At 62.4% G+C, this 22203-nt stretch overlaps 6 protein-coding genes across 6 annotated transcripts; 3 read left to right on the top strand and 3 right to left on the bottom strand.

Annotated features, from left to right (window-relative positions):
• Positions 1-378: 378 nt before the first annotated feature.
• Positions 379-2576, bottom strand: AMSG_12393 (uncharacterized protein; the record flags this gene model as incomplete). The annotated part of the gene is made up of 2 exons (XM_013897737.1): positions 1445-2576; positions 379-1042 (listed from the first exon to the last, which is right to left on the bottom strand). The coding sequence occupies exons 1-2, from the start codon at positions 2554-2556 to the stop codon at positions 379-381; spliced, it is 1776 nt and encodes a 591-aa protein (XP_013753191.1). The 5' UTR covers positions 2557-2576.
• A 982-nt stretch (positions 2577-3558) lies between these two features.
• AMSG_10837 (uncharacterized protein) lies at positions 3559-7881 on the top strand (the record flags this gene model as incomplete). The annotated part of the gene is made up of 3 exons (XM_013897691.1): positions 3559-6171; positions 6207-7677; positions 7862-7881. The coding sequence occupies exons 1-3, from the start codon at positions 3637-3639 to the stop codon at positions 7879-7881; spliced, it is 4026 nt and encodes a 1341-aa protein (XP_013753145.1). The 5' UTR covers positions 3559-3636.
• Positions 7862-10430, bottom strand: AMSG_12394 (uncharacterized protein). The gene is made up of 2 exons (XM_013897738.1): positions 10345-10430; positions 7862-9793 (listed from the first exon to the last, which is right to left on the bottom strand). Exons 1-2 carry the CDS (start codon positions 10367-10369, stop codon positions 7929-7931), a joined length of 1890 nt encoding a protein of 629 aa, XP_013753192.1. The 5' UTR covers positions 10370-10430; the 3' UTR covers positions 7862-7928.
• A 192-nt stretch (positions 10431-10622) lies between these two features.
• AMSG_12395 (uncharacterized protein) lies at positions 10623-13737 on the bottom strand (the record flags this gene model as incomplete). The annotated part of the gene is made up of 2 exons (XM_013897739.1): positions 10623-11566; positions 12558-13737. 2 exons carry the CDS (start codon positions 13735-13737, stop codon positions 10623-10625), a joined length of 2124 nt encoding a protein of 707 aa, XP_013753193.1.
• A 2557-nt stretch (positions 13738-16294) lies between these two features.
• Positions 16295-18006, top strand: AMSG_10843 (TKL/DRK protein kinase). The gene is made up of 2 exons (XM_013897692.1): positions 16295-16547; positions 16915-18006. The coding sequence occupies exons 1-2, from the start codon at positions 16310-16312 to the stop codon at positions 17988-17990; spliced, it is 1314 nt and encodes a 437-aa protein (XP_013753146.1). The 5' UTR covers positions 16295-16309; the 3' UTR covers positions 17991-18006.
• Positions 18007-18341: 335 nt separating this feature from the next.
• Positions 18342-22132, top strand: AMSG_10844 (cyclic nucleotide-binding protein; the record flags this gene model as incomplete). Its single annotated transcript, XM_013897693.1, has 2 exons — positions 18342-21683; positions 21725-22132. 2 exons carry the CDS (start codon positions 18342-18344, stop codon positions 22130-22132), a joined length of 3750 nt encoding a protein of 1249 aa, XP_013753147.1.
• Between the last annotated feature and the right edge of the window lie 71 nt (positions 22133-22203).

Here is a 22203-nt window from a genome sequence, read left to right on the forward strand (position 1 = left end):
TGTTGGGCTTTAGGCTGGGCGGCCATCAATCAAGCTCGTCGTCACCGACCAAGCGACCATGCTCATCGCAATCGAAATGGGCGGCCATCAACCAAGCTCGTCGTCACCGACCAAGCGACCATGCTCATCGCAATCGAAATGGGCGGCCATCAATCAAGCTCGTCGTCACCGACCAAGCGACCTGCTCGTCGTCACCGACCAAGCGACCTGCTCATCGCAATCGGAATGGGCGGCCATCAACCAAGCTCGTCGGCATCGGAATGGGCGGCCATCAACCAAGCTCGTCGCAATCGAAATGGGCGGCCATCAACCAAGCTCGTCGACATGGGGCTGGGTGTGGGTGGCAGTATCAATAATCTGGCGATCTCGGCGGCGTCCTTAGCGCGCCCATGCTGCTAGGCTCAGACCACGGACGCAGGGGGTCAACAAGTGGAAGCGAGTCGTTGAGCGTGGGGTGTGCTTGCCGCCGGTGTGGGCAAGGAGATCGGGGTGACCAGCAGCGTGGTCGAGCGGGAGCCATGCCACGTCACAGACCTCGATGCCGTCTGGGACAACAGGATGGACGGCCGGATCAAAGCCGCGCCAGAGGTAGAGGGCACAGAACTCGTTGTCGATTTTGCCGACCTCTGGGTAGCTGTACGCACACAGCCGTGGCTCTTCGATGCACACGAGCGCGTCTCCCGGATCGCCACCAGCAAGACCGAGCTCCTCCGCCAGGCCGCGGACAGCAGCCTGACGATAAGTCTCCCCAGGCGACAGATGCTCACCAACCGATACGTCCCAACACCCACCATTGATGGCCTTTCCAACCGAGCGTTGCTGCAGCAGGACGCGGCCCGCGTTGTCCATGAGAACCACGTTGACCGCGCGGTGGAAGAGCCCCTGCTTGTGCACATCCTCCCGCCGAGCCTGGCCAATCAGCTTGTTGTTCTCATCAAAGATGTCAAAGATCTCGTCATTGTTGTCCAGCGTCGAGCCGCCCGTCGCCGAGCCCAGCGCTCCTGACTCTGCCATCGCCTTGGTCGCCGTCGTTGCCCGCGTCCTCGTTCTCGTCACGCCAGCCACTCTTCGAGCACAACCTATGCCTTGCACACTCCGTCCCAACACCTGTAGCATACACTAGGTCGGCCTCGTGTCACTCTCTGCTCCGCGTCACCTGCCTGCTGCTCCAAGCTGATGGCCGTCGTCTCTGTCGAGTGACGTGCCGGCCGGCCGCTTGGCCGGCCGCTCACCCGTCCACCTGCGCCCTCACCCGCCCGTCGCACTCGCTCGCCCGAACAAAGCCACAAAGCAGGAGCAAAAGGGGCTTGATGAGCTGGGGGACACTGTTTATATCGTCGATTATGATTACTACGCCGCAGGGTGGCATGGTTCACAGCCGACAGCCGCTGCAATGATTGCGGTCGTGAGGGGGGGGGGGGGGGGCAAGGCAGGCCAACGCTACAGGTCACTCAAGGCCTGCGCGACAGGGACAGCGGCAGGGACCTCCGAAGTGCCGTCGAGAACAGCGAGAAGGGCATCAAGGACGGCGTTGAGGGCATCACGCAGAGGACTCTCGGCGTCGCCGGTAAGAAGCGGGTGCTGTCCGGCGTCGGCTAGGGTGGCCAGGCTCGGATCGAGCGGGAGGCCACCAAGGAAGGGCAGGCCAAATTCGGCGGCAAGAGCAGCGCCGCCAGAGAGGCCCGTCGCCGCCGGGTGGCTTGAGACGTAAGGGTCAAAGATGGCGGTCACGTCGGTGCAGCAGGGGCAGACAAAGCCGGCCATGTTCTCGACAACGCCGAGGACAGGCACATCCATGGCAGCGCAGAAAAGGATCTCGCGCTTGACAGTGTTGAGCGCAGAAGCCTGCGGCGTGGTCACAATGACCGCACCCTCGGGCGCAGCAGAGTCGACCAGCGACTTGACCACGGTGAGGTGCTCGTCCGACGTGCCCGGTGGAGTGTCAAAGATCAGATACTGCAGCCTGCCCCAGAAGGTGTCCTTGAGGAAGCGCCGGATGAGCGATGACTTGCGTGGACCGCGCCACACCACAGGCTTGTCGTCACCGCCAAGCAAGAACGCTGCCGACATGACCTTGACGCCCGGAAAGTCCGAGTCTGCTCCCGCACCGAGCGAGGCCACTACAGGCTGCCATCCATACTCTGTCGCCACCACAGACTCGCCGCCGACACCCATGACCAATCCACACGACGGACCACACAGATCGACGTCACAGAGGCCTACAGCGGGCGCCGCCTTTCGCTTGGGCCTCGCCGTCTGCGCCGCTGATGATGATCCCGCTCGGGCCGAGCTCGGCTTCTTGGCTGCCGCCACTCGCGCCGCCAGCCCCGTCGCAAGCAGAGCAGCGACAGTTGTCTTCCCCACACCTCCCTTTCCCGAAAGAACCAGAATCCGCTTCCCCGTCGCCTTCATTCGCAAGCTAATGGCGGCCGCATCCGGGTCGACTCCGCCGCCCGACGCACACTCGCCAGCGCCCGGACAGCCAGAGCACTGTGCCGCATGCCCTGCCTCAGCACTTCCAGACGGACAGCCAAACGTCTGCTGCTCTCCACTCATGTACAATCCTCCTCCTCCTCAGCCACAAGTGTTACCGACTTGGTCACTCCCCCCCCCCCCCCCTTCCCCCTCCCCTCCCCCTCTTGCTCTCAACCCGTCGTCTGTCGGGCCAACTCGTCTTCATTGTGTTTTGGCTCATTTTGCGGATTCCCTTTGTTTTTCTCTCCTTCACCAATCAGTCTCTACTGCTCACCATTGCTCGACAAGTACCTCCTCCTCCTCCCCCCTCCCAACATCTTCCATCCCTCCTCCCTCCTCATCTCCAATTGTTGCAGTTATACCCATCTATGCCTCTTCGGTAGCTGGCTTCAGGTGACCTCTTGGAGACGTTGAAGACACTCGTCGATCTCTAGCAGACCACTCGATTGATGTCACGCACAGAGAGAAGCCACCACTGCTTGCTTTCCTCGACCGAAGCACCAGAACCTCCCTATCTTCCGGAGCGTAACCGAACGGATCAAGTAGACCGTGACTCCCTTTTGCTGTGTTTCCAGGCAGCTCGGCATCGCGCGTGATACTCAGTGTGTAGTGTTTCTACACCAATCCCCATTGTCCCCATTTTTTCCAGCTTCCTACCCCCCTTCACACATGCGCCTTCCACGCACCCCACACTAATCTGTTTGCACTCTCCACCACCACTCAACCAACATCCATACTCTACCATACTACGCAGCTCCTTTCCCCCGCCTCAATCGCAACATATCCGGCATCGTCGCCCTTGCACTGATCCCCCCCCTCCTCTGGCGCCGCGGTTCAGGAAAAGGTCGTAGTTTGCACTCGCCACTCCTTCCATCAGACGGCGATCAGCACCTACCACCTCCTCGGGCAGCCACCCATCCCCACCTCACGGAGCATTGTCATCACTTGACTTCACAAAGCGAACATTCTTCATTCTCTAAAGCCATGTCGGGGCAAGGACGGCGGGGTTTGCTAGGCAGCGGGAGCACCGGACGGAGAACCAATGGTGGTGGCGTGAGCCGAAGTGGTGGCGGAACGTCGTTTCCGGGGACACTCGTCCGGTTTGCCAACGCACTCGCTCACTTTCTTCGTGACAAATATGGATACGGTCGTGCCAAGCTGATGTCAGTGGTGCAAGCTGTGGCAAACCCTGGAAATAGCTCTGGAACGCCAGCTGTTACAGCCGCTGCGGCCTGGGATGACCTGTATCCGTTTGTCACCGATCTGGTGCCTGCCATGGCAAGCTCGAACTCGTTTTCTGCCCTCAAGCGCTTGCTCACCTCTGACCTGGGCAAGGCCCTAGGCGTCACCCTCGCGCCTTGCCACTTGCATCGCTACGGTACTGCTGATGTGCTTGTCTCCCATCCACGGCTGCTTCTCATCGTTCGTTGTGGCGACTGCGGCGCGGTGACTCGGTGCCTCCACCTCGCCAACGCCCACGCCGTCGAGGCTCTCACCGGTGTGCCTGTCGAGGGCTCGGACGCAGACGTGTGCACTATCTGCTCGCGCGAGCTGGGCGAACAGGCCATCAACGGCGCGTGCGCACATGCTGGCGACGAGTCGTATCTCGTCTACGTCCACCCGATGGTCAACAATCGCGTCAAGCGCGGCTTCCATCCAATCGACACAAAGCGGGTCATCCCAAGAAAGTACCTCTCACCGGGCGCGGGGTACAAGGCGTGTACCACGCCCGAGTGCCGGTTTGGCACAAAGTGTCTCTACGCACACGCCCGCCGCGAGATGGGAATCTGGGGCGTGCTTGGCAGCTGGCCCAAGGGGAGCACTTTGTTTAGCAAGCCGTCGGACATATGGACCATGGCTGCTGGTGTCGGACAGAGTGCGCTGGAGCTGCTGGATCCATCGGGAGCGAACGGTGGCTCGCCGGCCGACAACGCTGACAGTGCGTGTACAAGCGCAGCGAGTGCAGCGAGCTCATCGAGCTCTTCGGTAGACATGGACTGGCTCTCGGCCCGCATCCACCAGCTTTTGAAGACGACGCCGTGCGGAGTGGTAGAGCTTCCGTCGCTTGCTATTGAGCTGACATCAAGCGCCGACGCCAGCAGGGTGCTCGCAACACTTGCGACCAAGCCCAAGAATGTGGAGGACGCGCTGCGCACGCATGCCAGCGCATTGGGCATTTTGGTGGAGCCCCAAATCGGTCGGCCGTCGCTGCTTGCAGAGCGAGGCAGCATGGCAACACGGGCCGGATACATGCCTGCATCGCGGGTGTGCTCGCGGCGCGACGTGCGCAACGTGGCATGTCTCGGCTTACACTTGGCCACCCACGGCGACATGCCAGTGTTTCCGAACTGGGCGGCAAGCCACATCCGGCGATTTGCCTGCCTCACCTGCTACATGCTACCAGACTGTGCGATTGTGGACTACGACAAGTACGGAGCAGGGACGACATGCTGCCCGTCGTGCGGGGAGCCGTGGACGTGCCTCTTGCTTGCTGGCTCGTCGCGCGACGGCCCGTGGATTCCAATTCGCCCGGCTCCAGTCCGAGACTGCCTGCCGCCGAAGCGATTTGCCATGTGCTTGTCGTTTCAGCCGGGCGGGCCGGGTCGCTGCTCGCACAGCGCCAAGTGCGCCTTTTCGCACTCGAAGGAGGAGCGTAACGAGTGGAACTACAACCGGCCCGAGCTCGACACGCTCATTGCCGAGGTTGCAGCCCGTTGCGAGCCGCCGTTGTCAGACGTTGAGATCGCTGACCTCATCTGTGAGGTCTGCTTTACCCTGCGCGGCGTCTGCACCTCTCGTCCACCGGTTACCGACACCGAGAAGAACCCGTACCACATTGCCTATCATCGGACAATCATGTGCAAACAGCACAGGGTTGAGCCGCATGTGTGGCAGCCAATGCTCCCGCCGTCGCTTGCCCATCGCGACACCAAGACCATTCTGCGGTACCCGCCGGCGCACGCGCGCAACGAGGCAGCGCGGGCGAGTCTGCCGTATTCGCAGGCGCGCGAGGCAGCAAGAGGAAGCACGTCTGGGAGCCAGGACTCTTCGGCTTTGGCGCGATCTTCAACAGCCGGAGCTGCAAGGACGACAGCGGGGACAACAGCTCCTGTGCTCACCGCAGTGGCAGCAGCAGCAGCAGCACCCAGTACGCTTTCCGGGAGTGCACTGGTGGCGACGCCGGCAAGATACGTGCTGCCCGAGGCGGCATTGCCGGATCTCCACGCACTGGCCAAGGCTGCACTCGAAGCGGAGCCGCATTCTGCGCTCCAGACCTCTGTTCACGACAAGCTTCGCGCGGCGCTGCCTGCAGCGCTGGGCGATGCAGCGAGCCTCGAAGCCAACCTGCCGGTGCACACACTGGACACGGTGCCGCTCGAGGCGATCGACACGTTTGCAACATGGCTGGCGGCGTTGTTCGAGGTGAACAAGGAGCTTGTCAAGGCACCTGCACAGCTGTTTGACCTCGACAACTACGTGGTGCTGCGACACAACCTTCTGCTTGTTGACGAGTTTGCGGCACGAAACAGAGCGCCTCTGCCTGCGCTGCTGAGCGTGCGCGAGGTCGATGGACGAACGGCGTACGTGCTGAAGGATCTGGCTCCTGTGGACATGGCGCGGGCAGCGTCGCTGACGGTTAGCGGCGGCGAGGTCGAGCTGTACATGGGCGGGCAGACGAGCCCTGCACTGGTCTCTGTCCTTCGTCATCGGAGCTGCACTCTGGGCGCGAGCTGGAGCTCGGGCTTCCAGCACTGATGAGGGCCCAGCTCTCCTCGAATGAGGCGAACAGGACCCAGACGCGGGTAGTGGTCCAGTACCGTATTCCGTTTGGGTTTCTCGACGTGGCGGCGTACGCTGCAGCGCATGCAGCGATTGACCGGCTGGATCCGCGGATGGTGTTCCCTGCGCCGCTCGCAAGTGGCACAAAGTCACCCGCTGGCGAGCTGCCGGCAGTGTTGACGACGGGACTCGTGCGCGAGCAGGAGGCTGTGGTGCGAGGTATGTGGCAAGGTGACAATGTCGCTTCCTCTGGCCTACCCGGAACAGGCAAGACACGCGGGCTGGTCTCGGGCTCACTGGCGATGGCGTCGGCGCTGAGGGTGGGGGTCGGCGGTGGGCGTGTGGTGATTGTGGCACGGTCGGACGAGGCGGCAGAGCAGATAGTCAAGATGCTTCACGATCACGAGGTGCCGGACGAGTCGCTGTACTGGATTCGGCCGCCGTATGCCAGCCGCGCGCCGCGCTGGGCGGCGCCGTACACGTCCCCGCTTCCGGATGATCAGGCCGGCGGGCCAACGCACTGCATGCGGGCGATTCACCAGCTGGCGTACATGGAGCTTGTGGTGGTTTCGCCGGAGGCCGGGGCGCTGGTGGAGGCAGCCAAGCTGCCAAACGGCTTTGCCTCCACGCTTGTGGTTGACGACGCGCACTCTGTGCCCGAGGTGTGGATCCTCCCATTCCTTGCGCTCGGGGATGGGGAGACACGTGTGGCGATGGGCGGGACGATGGCGCTTCAGGCGATGTTGACGCCGATTGACACGTCTGCCGTGCTGCTGCAAGCGTGGCCGAAGACGACAGTCATGCACCTCTCCTGCCTCTCGGGCATGTCGCTGCTGCAGCGCGTGCTTGGCGGGCACGCGGCACGCGGGTATGGGGTCGTGGCAACGCGGACGGGATTTGTGGCTGCGCCGCCGCTGGCAGCGGTGGCGGAGCTGGCGCCGTGGAGCAGACGGACCGCAGACGAGCTTGTGCCGGATCTTCCGCGTCCTGCGATTGTGGTCCATCCGGCCGAGATTGTGCCGGGCATGCAGCCTGCGGACTTGTTTGGCCCGCTGGTGCAGGTGCTTGAGAAAGTCGCGGCGAAGGTGCCGGGCCTCGGGGCCAAAGTGGACATCAACCTTGTGGTACCAGACGTCTCGCTAGGCCTCTTCCTCGGCTCCGCGCTCGACAGCTCCGAGTCGGACGAGGTGAAGCAACTGCGAAAGAACATCCAGCTCGTGGGCCAGTGGCTGGCAGCGCCGCAGACAGCGTGCGTGACGGTTGCGGTCATTTCTGGCGCTGCAGCGCAGGTTGCGATGCTGCCTGCGCTGCTTGCGGCAACAACGAGGAGTCTGCTTGTGCTGTTTGGCGAGAGCGGCGAGCTGGGCGCGGCGCACTTTGCGAGGATTGTGGGCAGCGCGGTTGGGCCGGGGAAGTGTGCGCGTACCTTGATGCAGCGCTCACGTCGCCGCAGGCGCGGTGGCCGATGCCACCAGAACACGCACTGGAGGTTGCGCGGCAGCTTGCGCAGCTGCTAGGGCAGGCGCACGAGGGGCTCTTACCTGCGGCGGCGGACGGGGCTGGAGAAGTCCACGAGGCACTGGGCACGGCGCTGTCTGCGGTCGAGGCCGTGCTGCCGTTTATTGAGTCCGCGGCGGCGGCGGCGAGACAGTAAAGTAGGGAGGCGGAGGTTTCTAGAAGGACCAGACGTGGAGGGCGGCGTCAGCGCCGGCAGAGACCATGGTCTTGTTGTCTGCGTCAAAGGCGACGGCGTTGACAGCGTCGTCGTGCTGGAGAGCGTCGACGAGGGCGGCCTGTGCCATGTCAAAGATGCGGACAAAGCCGTCTTCCGTGGCGATAGCGAGGGTGTTGCCCGAGGCGTCAAAGACGAGGTCGTTGGCGGCATAGGGGGTGTCTGGCGAGCATGTGAGGACAGAGTGAAGCTCTGCCTGGGCACGGGTGTCCCAGACCTTGACCATGCCGTCCGAGTCTGCTGATGCGAGCTTTGTGCCGTCGCGCGAGTAGGCGACGCGAGCGACCGAGGTCTCGTGGCCAAAGAAGGTGTGTGTACAGAGGTGAGTCCGCGGATCCCAGAGCGAGACGGTGTGGTCAGCCGAGCCAGTGGCGAGGGCCGAGGCATACGGCTCAAACTTGACCGAGTTGACCGAGTTGACGTGGCCGCGGAGAGTGGCGACGGCGAGCGAGCGGGCGAGGTCCCAGAGGCGGGTGGTGCCGTCGAGCGAGCACGAGACGAGGGCGTCACCCGAGCAGTGGAAGTCGACGCCCCAGACGGCCTGGGTGTGGTCGGCGAGGGTGGAGGTGCACTGGTAGTGGAGGACGTCCCAGAGCTTGATGGTGGTATCGCCGGAGCCTGTGGCGAGGTGCGAGCCACGGGGCGAGAAGGCACAGGCGCCGACCCAAGCGGCATGACCTGCTCCGGACATGATGAGCTCGTTGGTCTCGAGTGTCCAGAGCGACCACTTTCCGTCGTCCGAGACAGCGGCGGCGACCGGGTGCGAGGGGTGCATGGCGAGGCCGGCGATCGAGTCCTCGTGGGCTGGGAGCGAGGCGGCGGAGGAGAAGCCTGCGGGGCCGGCCTGCTCGTAGGACTTGCCAACGTGCGGGTTGCCGAGCTCGGGCAGGGCAAAGAGGTCGCGGTCGTTAACGAGCGGGCCTGCGCCACCAGAGATGGCGTAGCCGGAGCCTGCCGGGCGGCGCGGGGTGGAGGAGCGGGCCTTTGCCGAGGACGTGCGCACGGCGCGCGCGGAGCGGGGCTTGCGGCGAGTGGCGCGGTCCTGGTCTGCGTCGAGGACGGCGTCAGGCAGCGGCTGACCAGCACGCTCTGCAGCCTCCTTCATCTGAGCGAGGGCGGCCTTTGTGCGCTCGAGCTGCTCCTTGAGGCGCATGATGATGCGGCCCTTGCGGTCCTTTTCTTGAAGCGCAGCCTGGTGCTTGGCCTTGAGCTGCTCGAGAGTGGGCTCGTACTCGAGCTGGAGCTTCCGCATCTGCTTCAGCTGCTTGATGAGAAGCTGCTTTTCCTGCTCGACGCGACGGTGGTGCATGCGGTGGTGGTTCCGCTCCTGGGTGAGCTTCTCCCAGGTTGCACGGGTCATCTGGGTCTCCTTCTGCTCCTTGGCGACCTGGGCGGTGAGAGCCTTGCGCTCCTGATCGAGCTCGACGTTGGCCGAGTAGACGTCCGGGACGGCACCAATGGCGGCGCGGTCGATGAGGCCCTTGCTCTCGAGCTCGTACCACTCTGTCTGGAAGACCTCGAGGGTACGGCGCATGCCCATGCGGTTGAGGAAGTTACAGATAAAGTCGTCGATGACCTCGGGCTTTCGGGTGAGGGCGGCGCCGGCGACAGCCTGGGCTTGATCTGCTGTGGCGTGATCCGTGGGAGACTGGCGGACCGAGGGGGCGGTGCTACGATATCCGTTCTGTGCCGCGCGGGTGGCAGCAGCAAGGTCCTCGTCATGGAGCAGGGCGTCGTCGTCCGAGTCGATGACATCGACGGCCTCGTAAGCAAAGTCGTCGTCGGCGTCGTCGACCACGACCACCGCTGTAGCGTTGTGAGTCCACATCATCCCATACCAGCCGACCCCAACAACGAGACAGCAACCAATCATCATGAGTACCTCATCCACCCCATGTCGTCCATGTCGTCCATGTCGTCCATGTCGTCCATGTCGTCCATGTCGTCCATGTCGTCCATGTCATCCATGTCATCCATGTCGTCCATGTCGTCCATGTCGTCCATGTCGTCCATGTCGTCCATGTCGTCCATGTCGTCCATGTCGTCCATGTCGTCCATGTCGTCCATATCGTCCATGTCGTCCATGTCATCCATGTCATCCATGTCGTCCATGTCGTCCATGTCGTCCATGTCGTCCATATCGTCCATGTCGTCCATGTCATCCATGTCATCCATGTCGTCCATGTCGTCCATGTCGTCCATGTCGTCCATGTCGTCCATATCCCCCATGCCCCCATATGCCCTCCATGGCCCCCATATCCCCTCCATGTCCCCCAATATCCCCTATGTCGCCGTTGTCAGAGTGACCGCCTCCCCCCCCCCCCCCTCCCCTACCTCCCGCAAACAGCTGCACGTACACTCCAGGAAGTATGCCTCAGTCATGGTTTCCCCTGTAGTAGTGGTGGGAGAGACAGAGAGACTGGGGTGGTGGTGGTGGTGGTGGTGGTGGTGGTGGTGGTGGTGGTGAGGTGGTGAGGTGGTTGGTGGCCAGTCCCTCCTCGCCCTCCCTGTCTCCCTCGCGTGGCGCCAATCGTTCGTTCGTGGCTCGAACGGGCGGCTGGCAGTTGGCGGACAACCCGGTCGGTGCCTGGGTTGGGTGGGAGTGGATGGATACATTTACTCGACTGCGTACGAATCAGCGAGATACTTCCATGATCAGGGCCTGGATCCGGCTGTTGACTGCCTTGTGGATCGAGTGGGCCTGGACGGTTTGGAAACGGAGCACAATGGGCGCTGCGTTCGAGGGCGGGACAAAGCGGTACCAGAAGACGTCGCCAGTCTCTTCGACGCCAAACTGCTGGATACGGGCAAACCTGTGCTTGTACTCGAGGTGTGCGCCCGAGCCCGAGCCGTCGTCCACATGGGTGAAGATGCCCTGGTGGTTGATGACGACCTCGACAATGCGGATGCGCGCGCCGGATGAGTCGAGCTCACGGCAGACAAACGACGAGACCGAGAGCGACGAGACCGACGCACGGCGAGGCCGCGAAGCGAGGTGGACCGGCCGGGATGCAGCCGTGTCGAGCGTCGACCGACGCCCACGCTCAAAGCCGCGGATCCGTGCCAAAGACGGATCCGAGCCCGATCGAACCGGCGGGTAAAGGCCTTCGTCGTCCGACGAGTTGGCAAGCGGCTGCAGTGCCACACTTGCCACGTCGTCGCTATCATCGGGCGTTGTTGTCGGCTCAGACTCGGAGCGCCGGAAAGTGGTCATGACCCGCGAAGAGGCCAAGATCTGCTGTACATCGAGTGAGCCGCGGCGGGCGATGTTGGGCCCGGCATCCGAGCTCAGCCCGTCGTGCGTTCGCACCCGCGGTCGGCTTGTCCGCCGCCAGCCACGAATGGCCGGAAACCGTCCGCTGCGCGGAGAGTAGGACGCTGCTGTCGACTGCGACTGGGAAGACGACGAGTTAGCGATCCGAGGCGGGCCACCAGCAGTCGCAATAGGCACCGCAGCCGATGGCGATACATCCCGCGAGTCCCGCGACGACGACGACTCGGACGACGCCCCCAGCCCGTCGCCAGACCCAAGCGACGCTGCACCCGAGGTGCACGGCGAGTTGCCAGCAGAGGCTAGCGCTGCTGGCAGACGAAGATCATCATTCGAAGGAGAGTGACCCAGAGTGGGAGGCAAGCTGCTCATCCGTTCATGCGCCACAATAGTCGTCCACCACTCCCGCCTGCTGTTATGTAAATCACCAAGAGCCACACAAGGCGACGAATAGTAAGTGTATGACAATGAATCCAAAAAAAGGCAAAGGCCAGCAAAAACCAGCGTGCATGCACGCAAGCAAACACCCCCCCACCAACCTACCACACAATCACCCCAGCACCTCCTCCTCCTCCTCTCCATCCATTTTCAACAACCACACAGCGAGCCGCCTTTTGGGAAGGGGAGGCTCGCTATGCATTTCAACGCATACAAGCGACAATATTTTTTCTCCGTCTCAAACCCTCTGCGGGCTGGAAAGGGCGAAAAAATATATTTGTGATTGGACGGGAGAAATTCACGCGCGAGCGTAAATTGTGTTTGCGAAGGGTTGGCAAAGTATGGGGAGGGAGAGGGAGAGAGAGAGAAGGTGCTAGGGAGGTGGAAGTGTATGGGGTTGGGTAAACCGGTACAACGCACTTGGAAGTGCGGAGAAAAGGCAAGGGTATTCCTCAGACATTTGGCATAAGTTGTAATCACTAGCATCAGGCGCAAATTACTTGAGCATCATAGGAATGGGTGTGGGAGGGGGGAATGGGCCGAGAGGGGGGGGGGACGACGTACGAGTTGGGGGAGACGGGTGGTGACGTTTGAGTTAATGAATAACTGAAGGGGAGTTAATTGAGAGTCGGCCAAAAATTTCACCCCAACGCATCCTCACGGTTGTGGCCCGGTGACTCGAGCGGACAGACGTTGTGGCTGTGGTGTGGGAAAGGGGCAAGGAGACGAGGCGGTGCATGGGAGAGAAGGCATGGATAGGGAGGTAGGAAGCATGTGATTGGGTATGACAATGTACGTGTATGCGTGTGTGCGTGTGTGCGAGGGGGAGTAGGGGGGGAGGATTGAGACTGGGCTACAGACGCTGGCTCTGCTTGAGCAGAGTCCGCTGGCGCTTGAGAGCCATCTCAGCGATCTCGACCTTGCGGGTCCAGGAGGCAACCTTTTTGGACAGTTCGGCCTCGGACTCGTTCTGCTTGACGTAGGAGAGAACGGAAGGGACGACATACTCATCCTGTTGCGACTTGAGGCGGGCGTTTGCGGTCTCGAGCGTTGCGATCTCGTCGCGGATGGTCTCTGTCTCGGCCTGGACCTTTGAGAGGGCGGTGGAGCGCATGTGGATGTCGTACTTGAGCTTGTCGGACTCTGTGGTGAGTTCTGCGAGCGAGTTCTTGTGGCGGTTGAGGACAAGGACGGTGTTGCCGGCGGTCTGCTTGAGGCGAAGGAGCTCCTGGTTCCGCTCCTCGATCTTGTTGAGGTATTGGCGGTTCTCGATCTTGAGCTGGCCAAAGTCGATGTGGCCGAGCACCTCGTTCATCTCCTCCTTTTGCTTCAGCTGAACGCGGAGCTTGTGAATCTGCGACTTCATGGTAGAGTTCTTGAGCAGGAGCTTCTTGACAAGGTTGTCCTGGGCGCGGAGAACGTCCTCAAAGTAGCGCTGGACCTTTTCTGACATGATAGACTGGCCGCGACCAGGGATGGGGTTGCGGCCGTTGACGAGCACGTCTCGCTCAAACTGCTTCTCCTGCATCTTGATGTCTGCGACTCTGCGATCGACCTCCTCGAGCATGGCGCGGAGTTCTGCGAGACGGGCCTCGTTTGCTGCCGAGGCAACAGACCGATCCTTGGCGAGCATGATCTGGACCTGCATGGTAACCTCGTACTTGAGATGGGCCGAGAGTGAGACCATAGCCACCTCGTGAGCCTTCCGCCCACGCAAGCGCTCGAACAGCTGCTGGCGCGACTCATCGTCGTGCGTTGCTGTCATCTCTGTCCGGTCCTCGACGCGATGGGCAACAGCAAAGGCCGAGAGCGCCTCGTTCTCCAGCAGCAACCGCTCGTTGTTCCGCATCACTTCTGCCACGCGAGTCTGCAGCGCCTCGACAGGCATACCAGCCACCTGAGCCTCGACCTCGTCAAACCGCAGCGGACTACCACTGACAGCGGCGGCTCGTCCGTCGGCACGTTGCGAGCCAGCCACCACTAGGTCGCCGCCATACTCGCTTCCGTCCGACTCAAACGAAGCTTCGTCGCCACTAGCCATTGTGGCTATTGTCTATGCCTCTATGTGTGGTGTGTAGTGTGTGTGGGAGGTGGGTGTGGCGGTGGGTGAAGTGGTCTTGTCCTGGCCCGTGTCTGTCGGTTGGAGCGGTTGGCACGACTGCCGGGCGACACAGGCGCAAGCAACCGATTCGCACAGATCGGATACGAGAGCAGGAGCAGGAGGGCATGGGCATTGCTAATGGTGTCGTATTGTACGTGATCTGGGCCGAGTGTTGGATATGGGTTGGCTCGATGTGGCTGCGATCGGCTGTGGCCTGGGTGAGATGGGGCGGCGTAGCGTAGTCTTGATCGGATACGAGAGGAGGAGCAGGAGGGCATGGGCATTGCAAATGGTGTCGTATTGTACGTGATCTGGACCGAGTGTTCGTTATGGGTTGGCTCGATGTGGTTGGCGCCGACGTAAGCAGACCGGGACAGACAACCAAGTGAAGAGCAGGTAACACTCACCACTCGACTTGAGCAGGAAGGGCGCACCATGGCCGACGCACTCGCTCATGCGCTCGCCCACCCTCCTGACGAGTTTGAGTCGTACATCGAGATGGCTCGCGCTACTGCAAATGTGCTGCTTGATGGAGGACCTGCTGCTGCTGCTGCTCGCGTCATGCTCACCTCGCCCGATGCTGCTGCACTACTCGCCGATGGCTCCATGGATTTCGTGCCTGCCCTGCTTGATGCACTTGATGGGACCTCGCCCGACGCTCTGCCTGATCTTACCGCAGTCTTGCACCACCTCCCCACCGTCATCTCACCACGGGAGATGCTGATGATGATCCAGGAGGAGATGTCGTCGGCAAGACTCCGACCTGAGCCGCTGGCCATCGTTCTCGAGCTGCTGCCGACGGTTGTGTCCCGTCTTACCGATCACGCCCGCCGCGAACCTCTCCTTGTCTCGCTTGCAGAATGTCTTGCAGACATGCTCGCTCGCGCGGATGCCGAGGTGCTCCCGCTGCGGGCATGCCGAGCTACTGCTGCTGCCGTCGCTGCTGTTGCGCCGCACTCTGCCCCTGCTGCTCGCTTGCTACTTCCACTGATAGGACTTGAGCATCCGGTGGCGCTACCAGACGCGGATGCTTCCGGCTGCCTTGTGGCCGACGGTGTGCTCCCAGCTGATGTGGTGGCGCTGGCCAACGAGGTGCGACTGGTCACTGCAACCGATCCTAGCGATGACGGCGACGCTCTGAGCCTCGCCACCGCCTACGCCGCGTATCTTGATGCGAGCGACCAGCCACCGGCCCTTCTTCCAGTAATTGTCCTCCTTAAGCACGCAAGCCCGCATGTCGGCTTCAAGGGCGTGCAGCTGGTGGCGCGAATGGCCGGCGCCGGGTCGCTAGCGGAGGCTGAACTGTTCCCGGTGGCCGAGCTTGGCTCACTGGTCGAGGCCGTCATCGATTACATGGTGCTGACCGAGAATGAGGAGCTCCGCGATGCTACGTTTACCTGGTTCTCATCGTCGTTGTGGACGCAGCTTGGGGCACAGCGCCGGCGGACGCTGCTCTTGCATCTTGTCACCCGCTGCCCCTACCCGCAGATGACGGCGCTCGCAGTCACCTGGCTCAAGGATGTTGTTGCCGAGGCATCGAGCGCGGATGCCTCGCGGCGCGCGGAACACTTCCCATCTGGCGCCGAGTGCGAGGCCTGGCTGGCAGACCAAGTGCGGCCTGCGCTAGTGGCGCTTCTGGCGGCATCAGATCCGGCATCGCTCGTCCAGCGGGCCGAAGCCTACATTGCCGGACTCAATCTCATCCGTTTTGCCGCGCTTCGACGTGGCATGCTCGGTGCCGCTCTCGATCTCCCTGCGCTCCACGCAACGACACTTGCGCCCCTCCGCCAGCTCTTTCCGCTCTGCATGGATCTTCTGGCGTCGACAAAGGCGAAAGCTGAGGCCGATACTAGCGGCGACTATGACCTTGCTGCCATCAACGCCTCCATGGGCGCCATGCTCACCATCGACGAGCTTCTTTCCCGCATCGTCGACCTTCTCCAGCTTGACCAGTGACCGATCAGCTGCAGCCTGACCAACCGGCCCAGCCTGAATGCCAGCCTCAGCTAGTTCAACAGTCCATGCCGGACTGCTCAGCATCAGCCCCCACAACCGCAGCCAGCCAGGCCGATCATCATCGCCAGCCAGCTAGACCGAGTGATGAACAACTACAGCCAGCCAGACCGATCATCAACCACAGCCAGCCAGACCGATCATCAACCGCAGCCAGCCAGACCGATCATCAACCGCAGCCAGCCAGCCCGATCATCAACCGCAGCCAGCCAGACCGATCATCAACCGCAGCCAGCTAGACCGATCATCAACCACAGCCAGCTAGACCGATCATCAACCACAGCCAGCCAGCCCGATCATCAACCACAGCCAGCCAGACCGATCATCAACCGCAGCCAGCTAGACCGATCATCAACCACAGCCAGCCAGACCGATCATCATTGCCAGCCAGCCCCCGCCCGATCCTGTGGCAGCAACCGATGCCGAGTGCCAAGCGGGTGGCTGGGTGGCAGCTCCTGTTGAGTTTGAGGCGGTACTTGTCTCTCGGCACTTTGCGACCATGTCGTCATCGGGTCGGTTGGGACTTGGATCAGCGGTGACCAGCGGTAGTAGTAGTGGTGGTGGTGGTGGTGGAGGTGGTGGAGGTACCAGCGGAGCCTCTCCTTCGTCTTCCCCTGCTCCCCCTGCTGCACTCGGCAGTCTTCGTCGTCGTGCTGCCGAGGCAGCTGCCAAGCACAACCCTCGGAGGCTCACGAGGGCAAAGGAGGAGTTGCTCAAGTTTGTGGCTGCGAGAAGTGGTACGTATTCTTCATGGTGGAGGGGGTCAGGGTAGGGGGTAGGCAGGTAGGGGTACGGGCTACCGGGGTGGGGGTGGGGGGGGGGGGGGTACGGGGGGGAGGGGGTACGGGGGGGAGGGGGGGGGCGGAGGTCGCTTGGTGACAGTCGCGACATCGTGACATGTGGAGGAGAAGGGGAAGTCGAGGGTGATGTGAGAGGAAGAGGGAAGAGGGAGGGGGGGGGGAGGGGGAGGGGGAGGAGCAGGGGGGAGGAGCAGGGAGGCCCCCTCATGCCTCAAGAGAACAGACATCGACATGGACATCGGCATCGACATCGACACCAACTCGGCTTGATCACCCACTCACCTCCGCCTCTTTGCACCTACAGATCACGCCACGACCGAGGACGAGCTCACGTCGCTGCTCGAGTCGGCCGCCTTTGATTCGGTACTCCCAGACCTCTCGCCTGACGACCGCGTGGCGCTCGGCCGTCTGGTGGCCAACGTGCTCGACGCTCAGGCGCCGGTGGCTGGCCGCTCAGGATCGAGCGCAAGCCAGGCGCCTGCAGCTGCCCAGAGCAAGCAGGTAGAGGCCTTGCTCCGCACTGCCTCCAAACTCAGCTCGCTCCATCTCGGCGATCTTGTCGCCGAAGTTGCCGAGTCCTCACCCGACTACGGCTTTGCCGTCTGCACCTTTGAGCAGCTGCAGCTCTCCGACTACCTTGGCGCTGGCGCATTTGGCCAGGTCATGCGCGGGAGCTACCGCGGGCAGGACGTCGCCGTCAAGCGCATGATGGGCGAAGAATACGACGAGGACGAGTTCCAAAGCTTCCTCGGCGAGGTTGCCCTCCTCGCCCAGCTCGATCACCCGTCGTGCGTCAAGTTCCACGCCGCCTGCGTCGCTTTTCCCAACATCTGCATCGTCACCGAGTTCGTCGCCGGGGGCGACCTGGAGCACAAGCTCCATGAGACGTTTGAGCCAGTCGACGCCGTCCTCATCCTGCAGGACGTCGCCAACGCCATGGCCTACCTCCACTCTAAGAGGATCATCCACCGCGATCTCAAGCCGGGCAACGTCCTCCTCACCGCCGACGGCCGCGCCAAGGTCGCTGACTTTGGCCTTGCCAAGGTTCGCGAGGCCACATACGTCGAGACAAAATGCGGCACACCCGTCTACGTCGCTCCTGAAGTCGTCCGCGGCGAGCCGTACTCTGACAAGGCTGACGTCTACTCGTACGGCGTCCTGGCGTGGGAGGTCGTCGCCCGCGACGAGCCCTTTATTGAGCAGGACTACGCCACTCTTATGGACATGATCAAGGACATCGTCTTCAACAAGGCTCGTCCCGGACCCATGCCCATCCGCGTCTCGCCTGTCCTCCAAGAGACCATGTACGCCTGCCTTGACCACGACGTCGCTCTCCGTCCCTCGTTTGCCCAGGTCTGCTCCTGGATCCAGTGGCTGTAGCTCTTGTCACCTCCCCCCCCCCCCCCCCGCCCCCGCCCCCCTTCACCCCTCCACTCCCTCCCAATATTTCCCATCCTTAATCCCAAAACATCCCCAAACATCCCATCCTATCCCATCCCGATCCCCCCCCCCCCCCTCCCCTTCCTCTGTTGTCCGCATGACATGACCGGCCGAATTCCCCATTCTCCCAAAGCCACCCACGCCCATCACCCGACACCAACCACGGCGACCTCGCCGTAGAAGCCCACAAGGAAGCCACCACCTCACCCCCTTCACCCCTTCACCCCTTCACCCCTTCACCCCTCACCCTTCGCCCTTCACCCACTCACCCCCCCTCTCCTCCCCCTCCCCATGTCGCTTACCGCCCTCGCCGAGCACGGCGTGTCGCTGTTGGTGACGAGGTCAGGCGGGAACGAGACTTTGAGCGCATCCGCTGTGGAGCATGCAAGCCATTCTTCTGGTATCGAATCATCGTTGTTGTTTGTCATTCTTTGTGTTCTCATCGGATCTCTGGTCAAGTCATACCTCGCGTCGTCTGTGGTTCCCGAGCTGGCCAAACCGCCTTACACGCTCATGCTCTTCCTCCTTGGCTTTGCCTTTGGTACCGTGGCTCATCTCGATAACTTTCTCTCTCATGCCTTTGCTGCTGCTGAACGGACGGATCCTCATCTCATTCTCTTCATGCTCCTTCCGCCTCTTCTCTACGAGTCTGCTGTCGGTATCCGCTTTCATGTCCTCTGGCGAGTCAAAGAGCAGGTGATCATTCTCGCCTCGGTTGGCGTCATCATCGCCCTCGTCCTCACCACCATCATCTTCCGCTATGTCTTTGTCTCGTACTCGTCATGGTCTCTCTCGCACGTCCTCCTCCTCTCCTCTATTCTCTGTGCAACCGATCCTGTTGCCGTCGTCGCTGCTCTCAAGGAGCTGGGTGCGCCAGCAACGCTCTCCACCCTCATCGAGGGCGAGTCGCTGCTCAACGATGGCTCGGCCTTTGTCCTCTTTCTGCTCTTCAAGGACATGGCTGGCGGCGTGACGCCAACGTTCTGGTCGGTTGTCGGCCAGTTTCTGCAGCTTGTTCTCGGCGGAGTCCTCTTTGGCGTCCTCACCTCGATCCTGGTCTTCATCTGGCTCAAGATCATCTACAACCACCCGCTCATCGAGATTCCAGTCATTCTCGTCGGCGTCTTTGGCACCTTTTACGTTGCCGAAGCCCTTCTCCACGTCTCGGGCGTTCTCGCCACCGTCATGTTTGGGTTTATGATGTCGAACCGGTTCAAGTACACCCTCTCCCCGGCGGTCATCGAGATGAACGAGGCCGTGTGGACGCAGCTGGCGCACATTGCCGAGACCGTCATCTTTGTCATGGGCGGCATCATTGTCTACGACAAAATCATCAACCACGGCGACCTCGCCTCCGACTACCGCCACTGGCTCTGGCTCCTTCTCCTCTACCTTGTCCTTCACCTTGTCCGCGCCACCATGGTCGGTCTCCTCGAGCCGCTTCTTCGTCAGCTCGGCTACGGGTTTACCTTTAAGCAGGGCGCAGTTCTGACGTATGGTGGCCTCCGTGGCGCCGTCTCGCTCACTCTCGGCCTCCTCGTCGAGTCGGACCTCAACATTGACAGAGATGTCCGCTTTGTTGTCAACTTTCACGTTGCCGGCATTGTCTTTATGACGCTTTTCATCAACGGATGGACCACGTCGTTTGTCTACAACAAGCTGCAGCTCTACCCGCCGGACCGCTTCCAGCGGGCCATTCTCCGCAAGACCATCGAGTACCTCGAGGAGTACGCCGAGCGTGAGTGGTCCGACCTCAAGCACGAGTGGTACTACGCCGACGCCGACTGGCCCAAGGTCCGCGCCATTGTCCCAGACTTTCGCAACATCCAGATGTCCAAGACTTCACCGGCCTTCTCCATGCACCCGCCGTCGATCTCCAAGATTTACAAGTCGATGACGCCAGCCTTTGTCTTCTCCACGCTGCCCTCGCATGCGCACGGCGCCACGGGTGACGATGGCGGTTCCCCGGGCTCGTTCTACGACTCGAGTAGCTCGCACGATCGCCGAAGCTCGCGCCGCCCGCCAGGCTACCGCGGGCCAGACTCGGGCAACTACGCGCCCGACGCTGTGCCGTACTCTGCTGTTCCGCACTCGGGCCTCCCGCCACACATGAACGAGTCGCCGGCCCGGCCTGGAAACAACAACGCTGGCCTCACCCGCACCGGCTCGGGAGCGTACTCGCCCGTGGCGCAGGGCATTGCCACCGCCAACGCTCGGGCTGTCGGCTCGGGACCCGGCGGCATCCACCGCGCCCGCGCCCGGACCCAGGGCCGGTCGCAGGGCCTTCACGGCTCGGCTGGCTCTGTGCCAGCCGAGCCAGTTGCTGAGAGCGGGCCGACCGCCGAGGGCGGCGTTGCGCGGCCGGCAGCCGACGTCATGGGCGCCGCCCTGTCATCGGTCATGGACGATGCCTGCCAGATCGCTGGCGAGGAGCAGCAGGAGCTGTTGTTGAGCTACTCGTCGGCGTCGTCGGCGCGCATCCCCGGTGTCGACTCGGTCCTGGCGGCCGCAACGCTACCGGCGTGGCACGGTGGAGAGCACGATGCGGAGGAGCAGTTTGAGGAGGCGTCCGGCGAAGTGCCGTTCCAGGTCTCGCGGACGCTGCGCCCGGGTGCCGCAGGTCTGCCGGTCTACTCATCGTACTCTTACTCTGACGATGCGTACTCGTACACGGCACGCGGGCAGCAGTGGCCGCCGCCGGGAGTGACTGGCGTCCACGGAACCGGGTTTGCGCCGCCCGAGAACCCGTCGGCACAGGGCGTGACGTTTAATGCGCTGGCGCGGACAGCGTCGACGCGCGAGCTCAAGGAGGACCGAGTCAAGGTCCGGCATTCGACGGCGACGATTTCGACTCACTCGCTCCGGTTCCGCGAGACGACGCACGGGACGTCTGCTGACACAATGTCGATGCACGAGCGGGCCAAGTACGAAGCGCAGCTGTACCAAACGTACTTTAACGCGACGCGGTCGCACTACGAACACCAGTTTGAGGAGGGCATCATCGGCGACTCGGCCATGCACCGGCTGCTGGAGGCCGTCGACCGGGCCTCCGAGTGCCGGCTCAACAAGCGCAAGTCGTCGGACTTTGCACTCATCCACCCGGCGCTCGTCGAATGGAAGTTCATCAAGAAGACGCTCAAGGTGCCCAAGTGGGTGCGGCTCCTTGCGCGTCTGCCGATGGGCTGGCTCCTTGGTCACTTTATGCTGTACAACTTTGTGTGGAACCGACTGGAGACGCTCCACGGCTACGTCCGTGCCCACGAGTACATCACGCCGCACTTTCCGCCGGACATTGCAGCCGAGTTCTCTGAGGTCATGCTCGTTGCGCGGTCCGAGATCCGCGACTTTACTAGGCGGCACATCGAGATCTCGACCGTGGCGCAGACGCTCATGGCAGCGCGCATTCTGCTGCAGTACAAGCGCGAGAAGATCAAGGAGCTCGGCTTTGCCGGCGCCTTTACCGCCCGCGACACCGAGCAGCTGTTGCACGTCATCGACCAGCAGGTCGACACGCTCGTCGGCTTCCACCCGTGGCCACACCACATCCTCACCTCGGGCTCTGCGGTCTCGGACGAGGACCGCGGGTCGTTGCCGCATGTGCCGTCGGTCACCTCGCACCGCCCGACGCCCGGCGTGGGATTACGCCGTCGGTTGTTCGTGTCTCGTCCGCCGAGTCGGGCGAGGACCTCGACTCTGATGACGAGCCGGCGTCCGATTCGGGCGAGGCTCATCTACAGCCGCGGTCCATCGCCCGGCTCCGCACCATGCCGTCGTGCGAGCTCAACCGGTCGTCGGGCACCTTTGTCCAGGGCATCATGTACTCGTCGGCGATTAACTTGCCGACCGAGCCCATGCCGGAGCGCTCGGGCTCGGGTTCGGGCTCGGTCACGTACTCGTACTCGCGGCCGTACTCGTACTCGGACTACGGCAGCCGGTCGCAGTCGTCGGGCCGCTACCCGCCGTACGTCTCGCACGATGACAGCTTGCAGCAGATCCCGGAGCAGAACAACCGAAGCCGTGTCGAGGACCGCCTCCGCGAGGAGAAAAATCGTGGGGCGATCTTGCCGATGCCGGCTACGTGAGCCAGAACGGTCATGGCAAGGCGGGCGGCGGTCAGGGAGCCAACGACGACGACGACGATTCGTCGATCTAC

This window comes from Thecamonas trahens (genome assembly GCF_000142905.1).
Source record: "Thecamonas trahens ATCC 50062 unplaced genomic scaffold supercont1.65, whole genome shotgun sequence".
NCBI lineage: Eukaryota > Apusomonadida > Apusomonadidae > Thecamonas > Thecamonas trahens.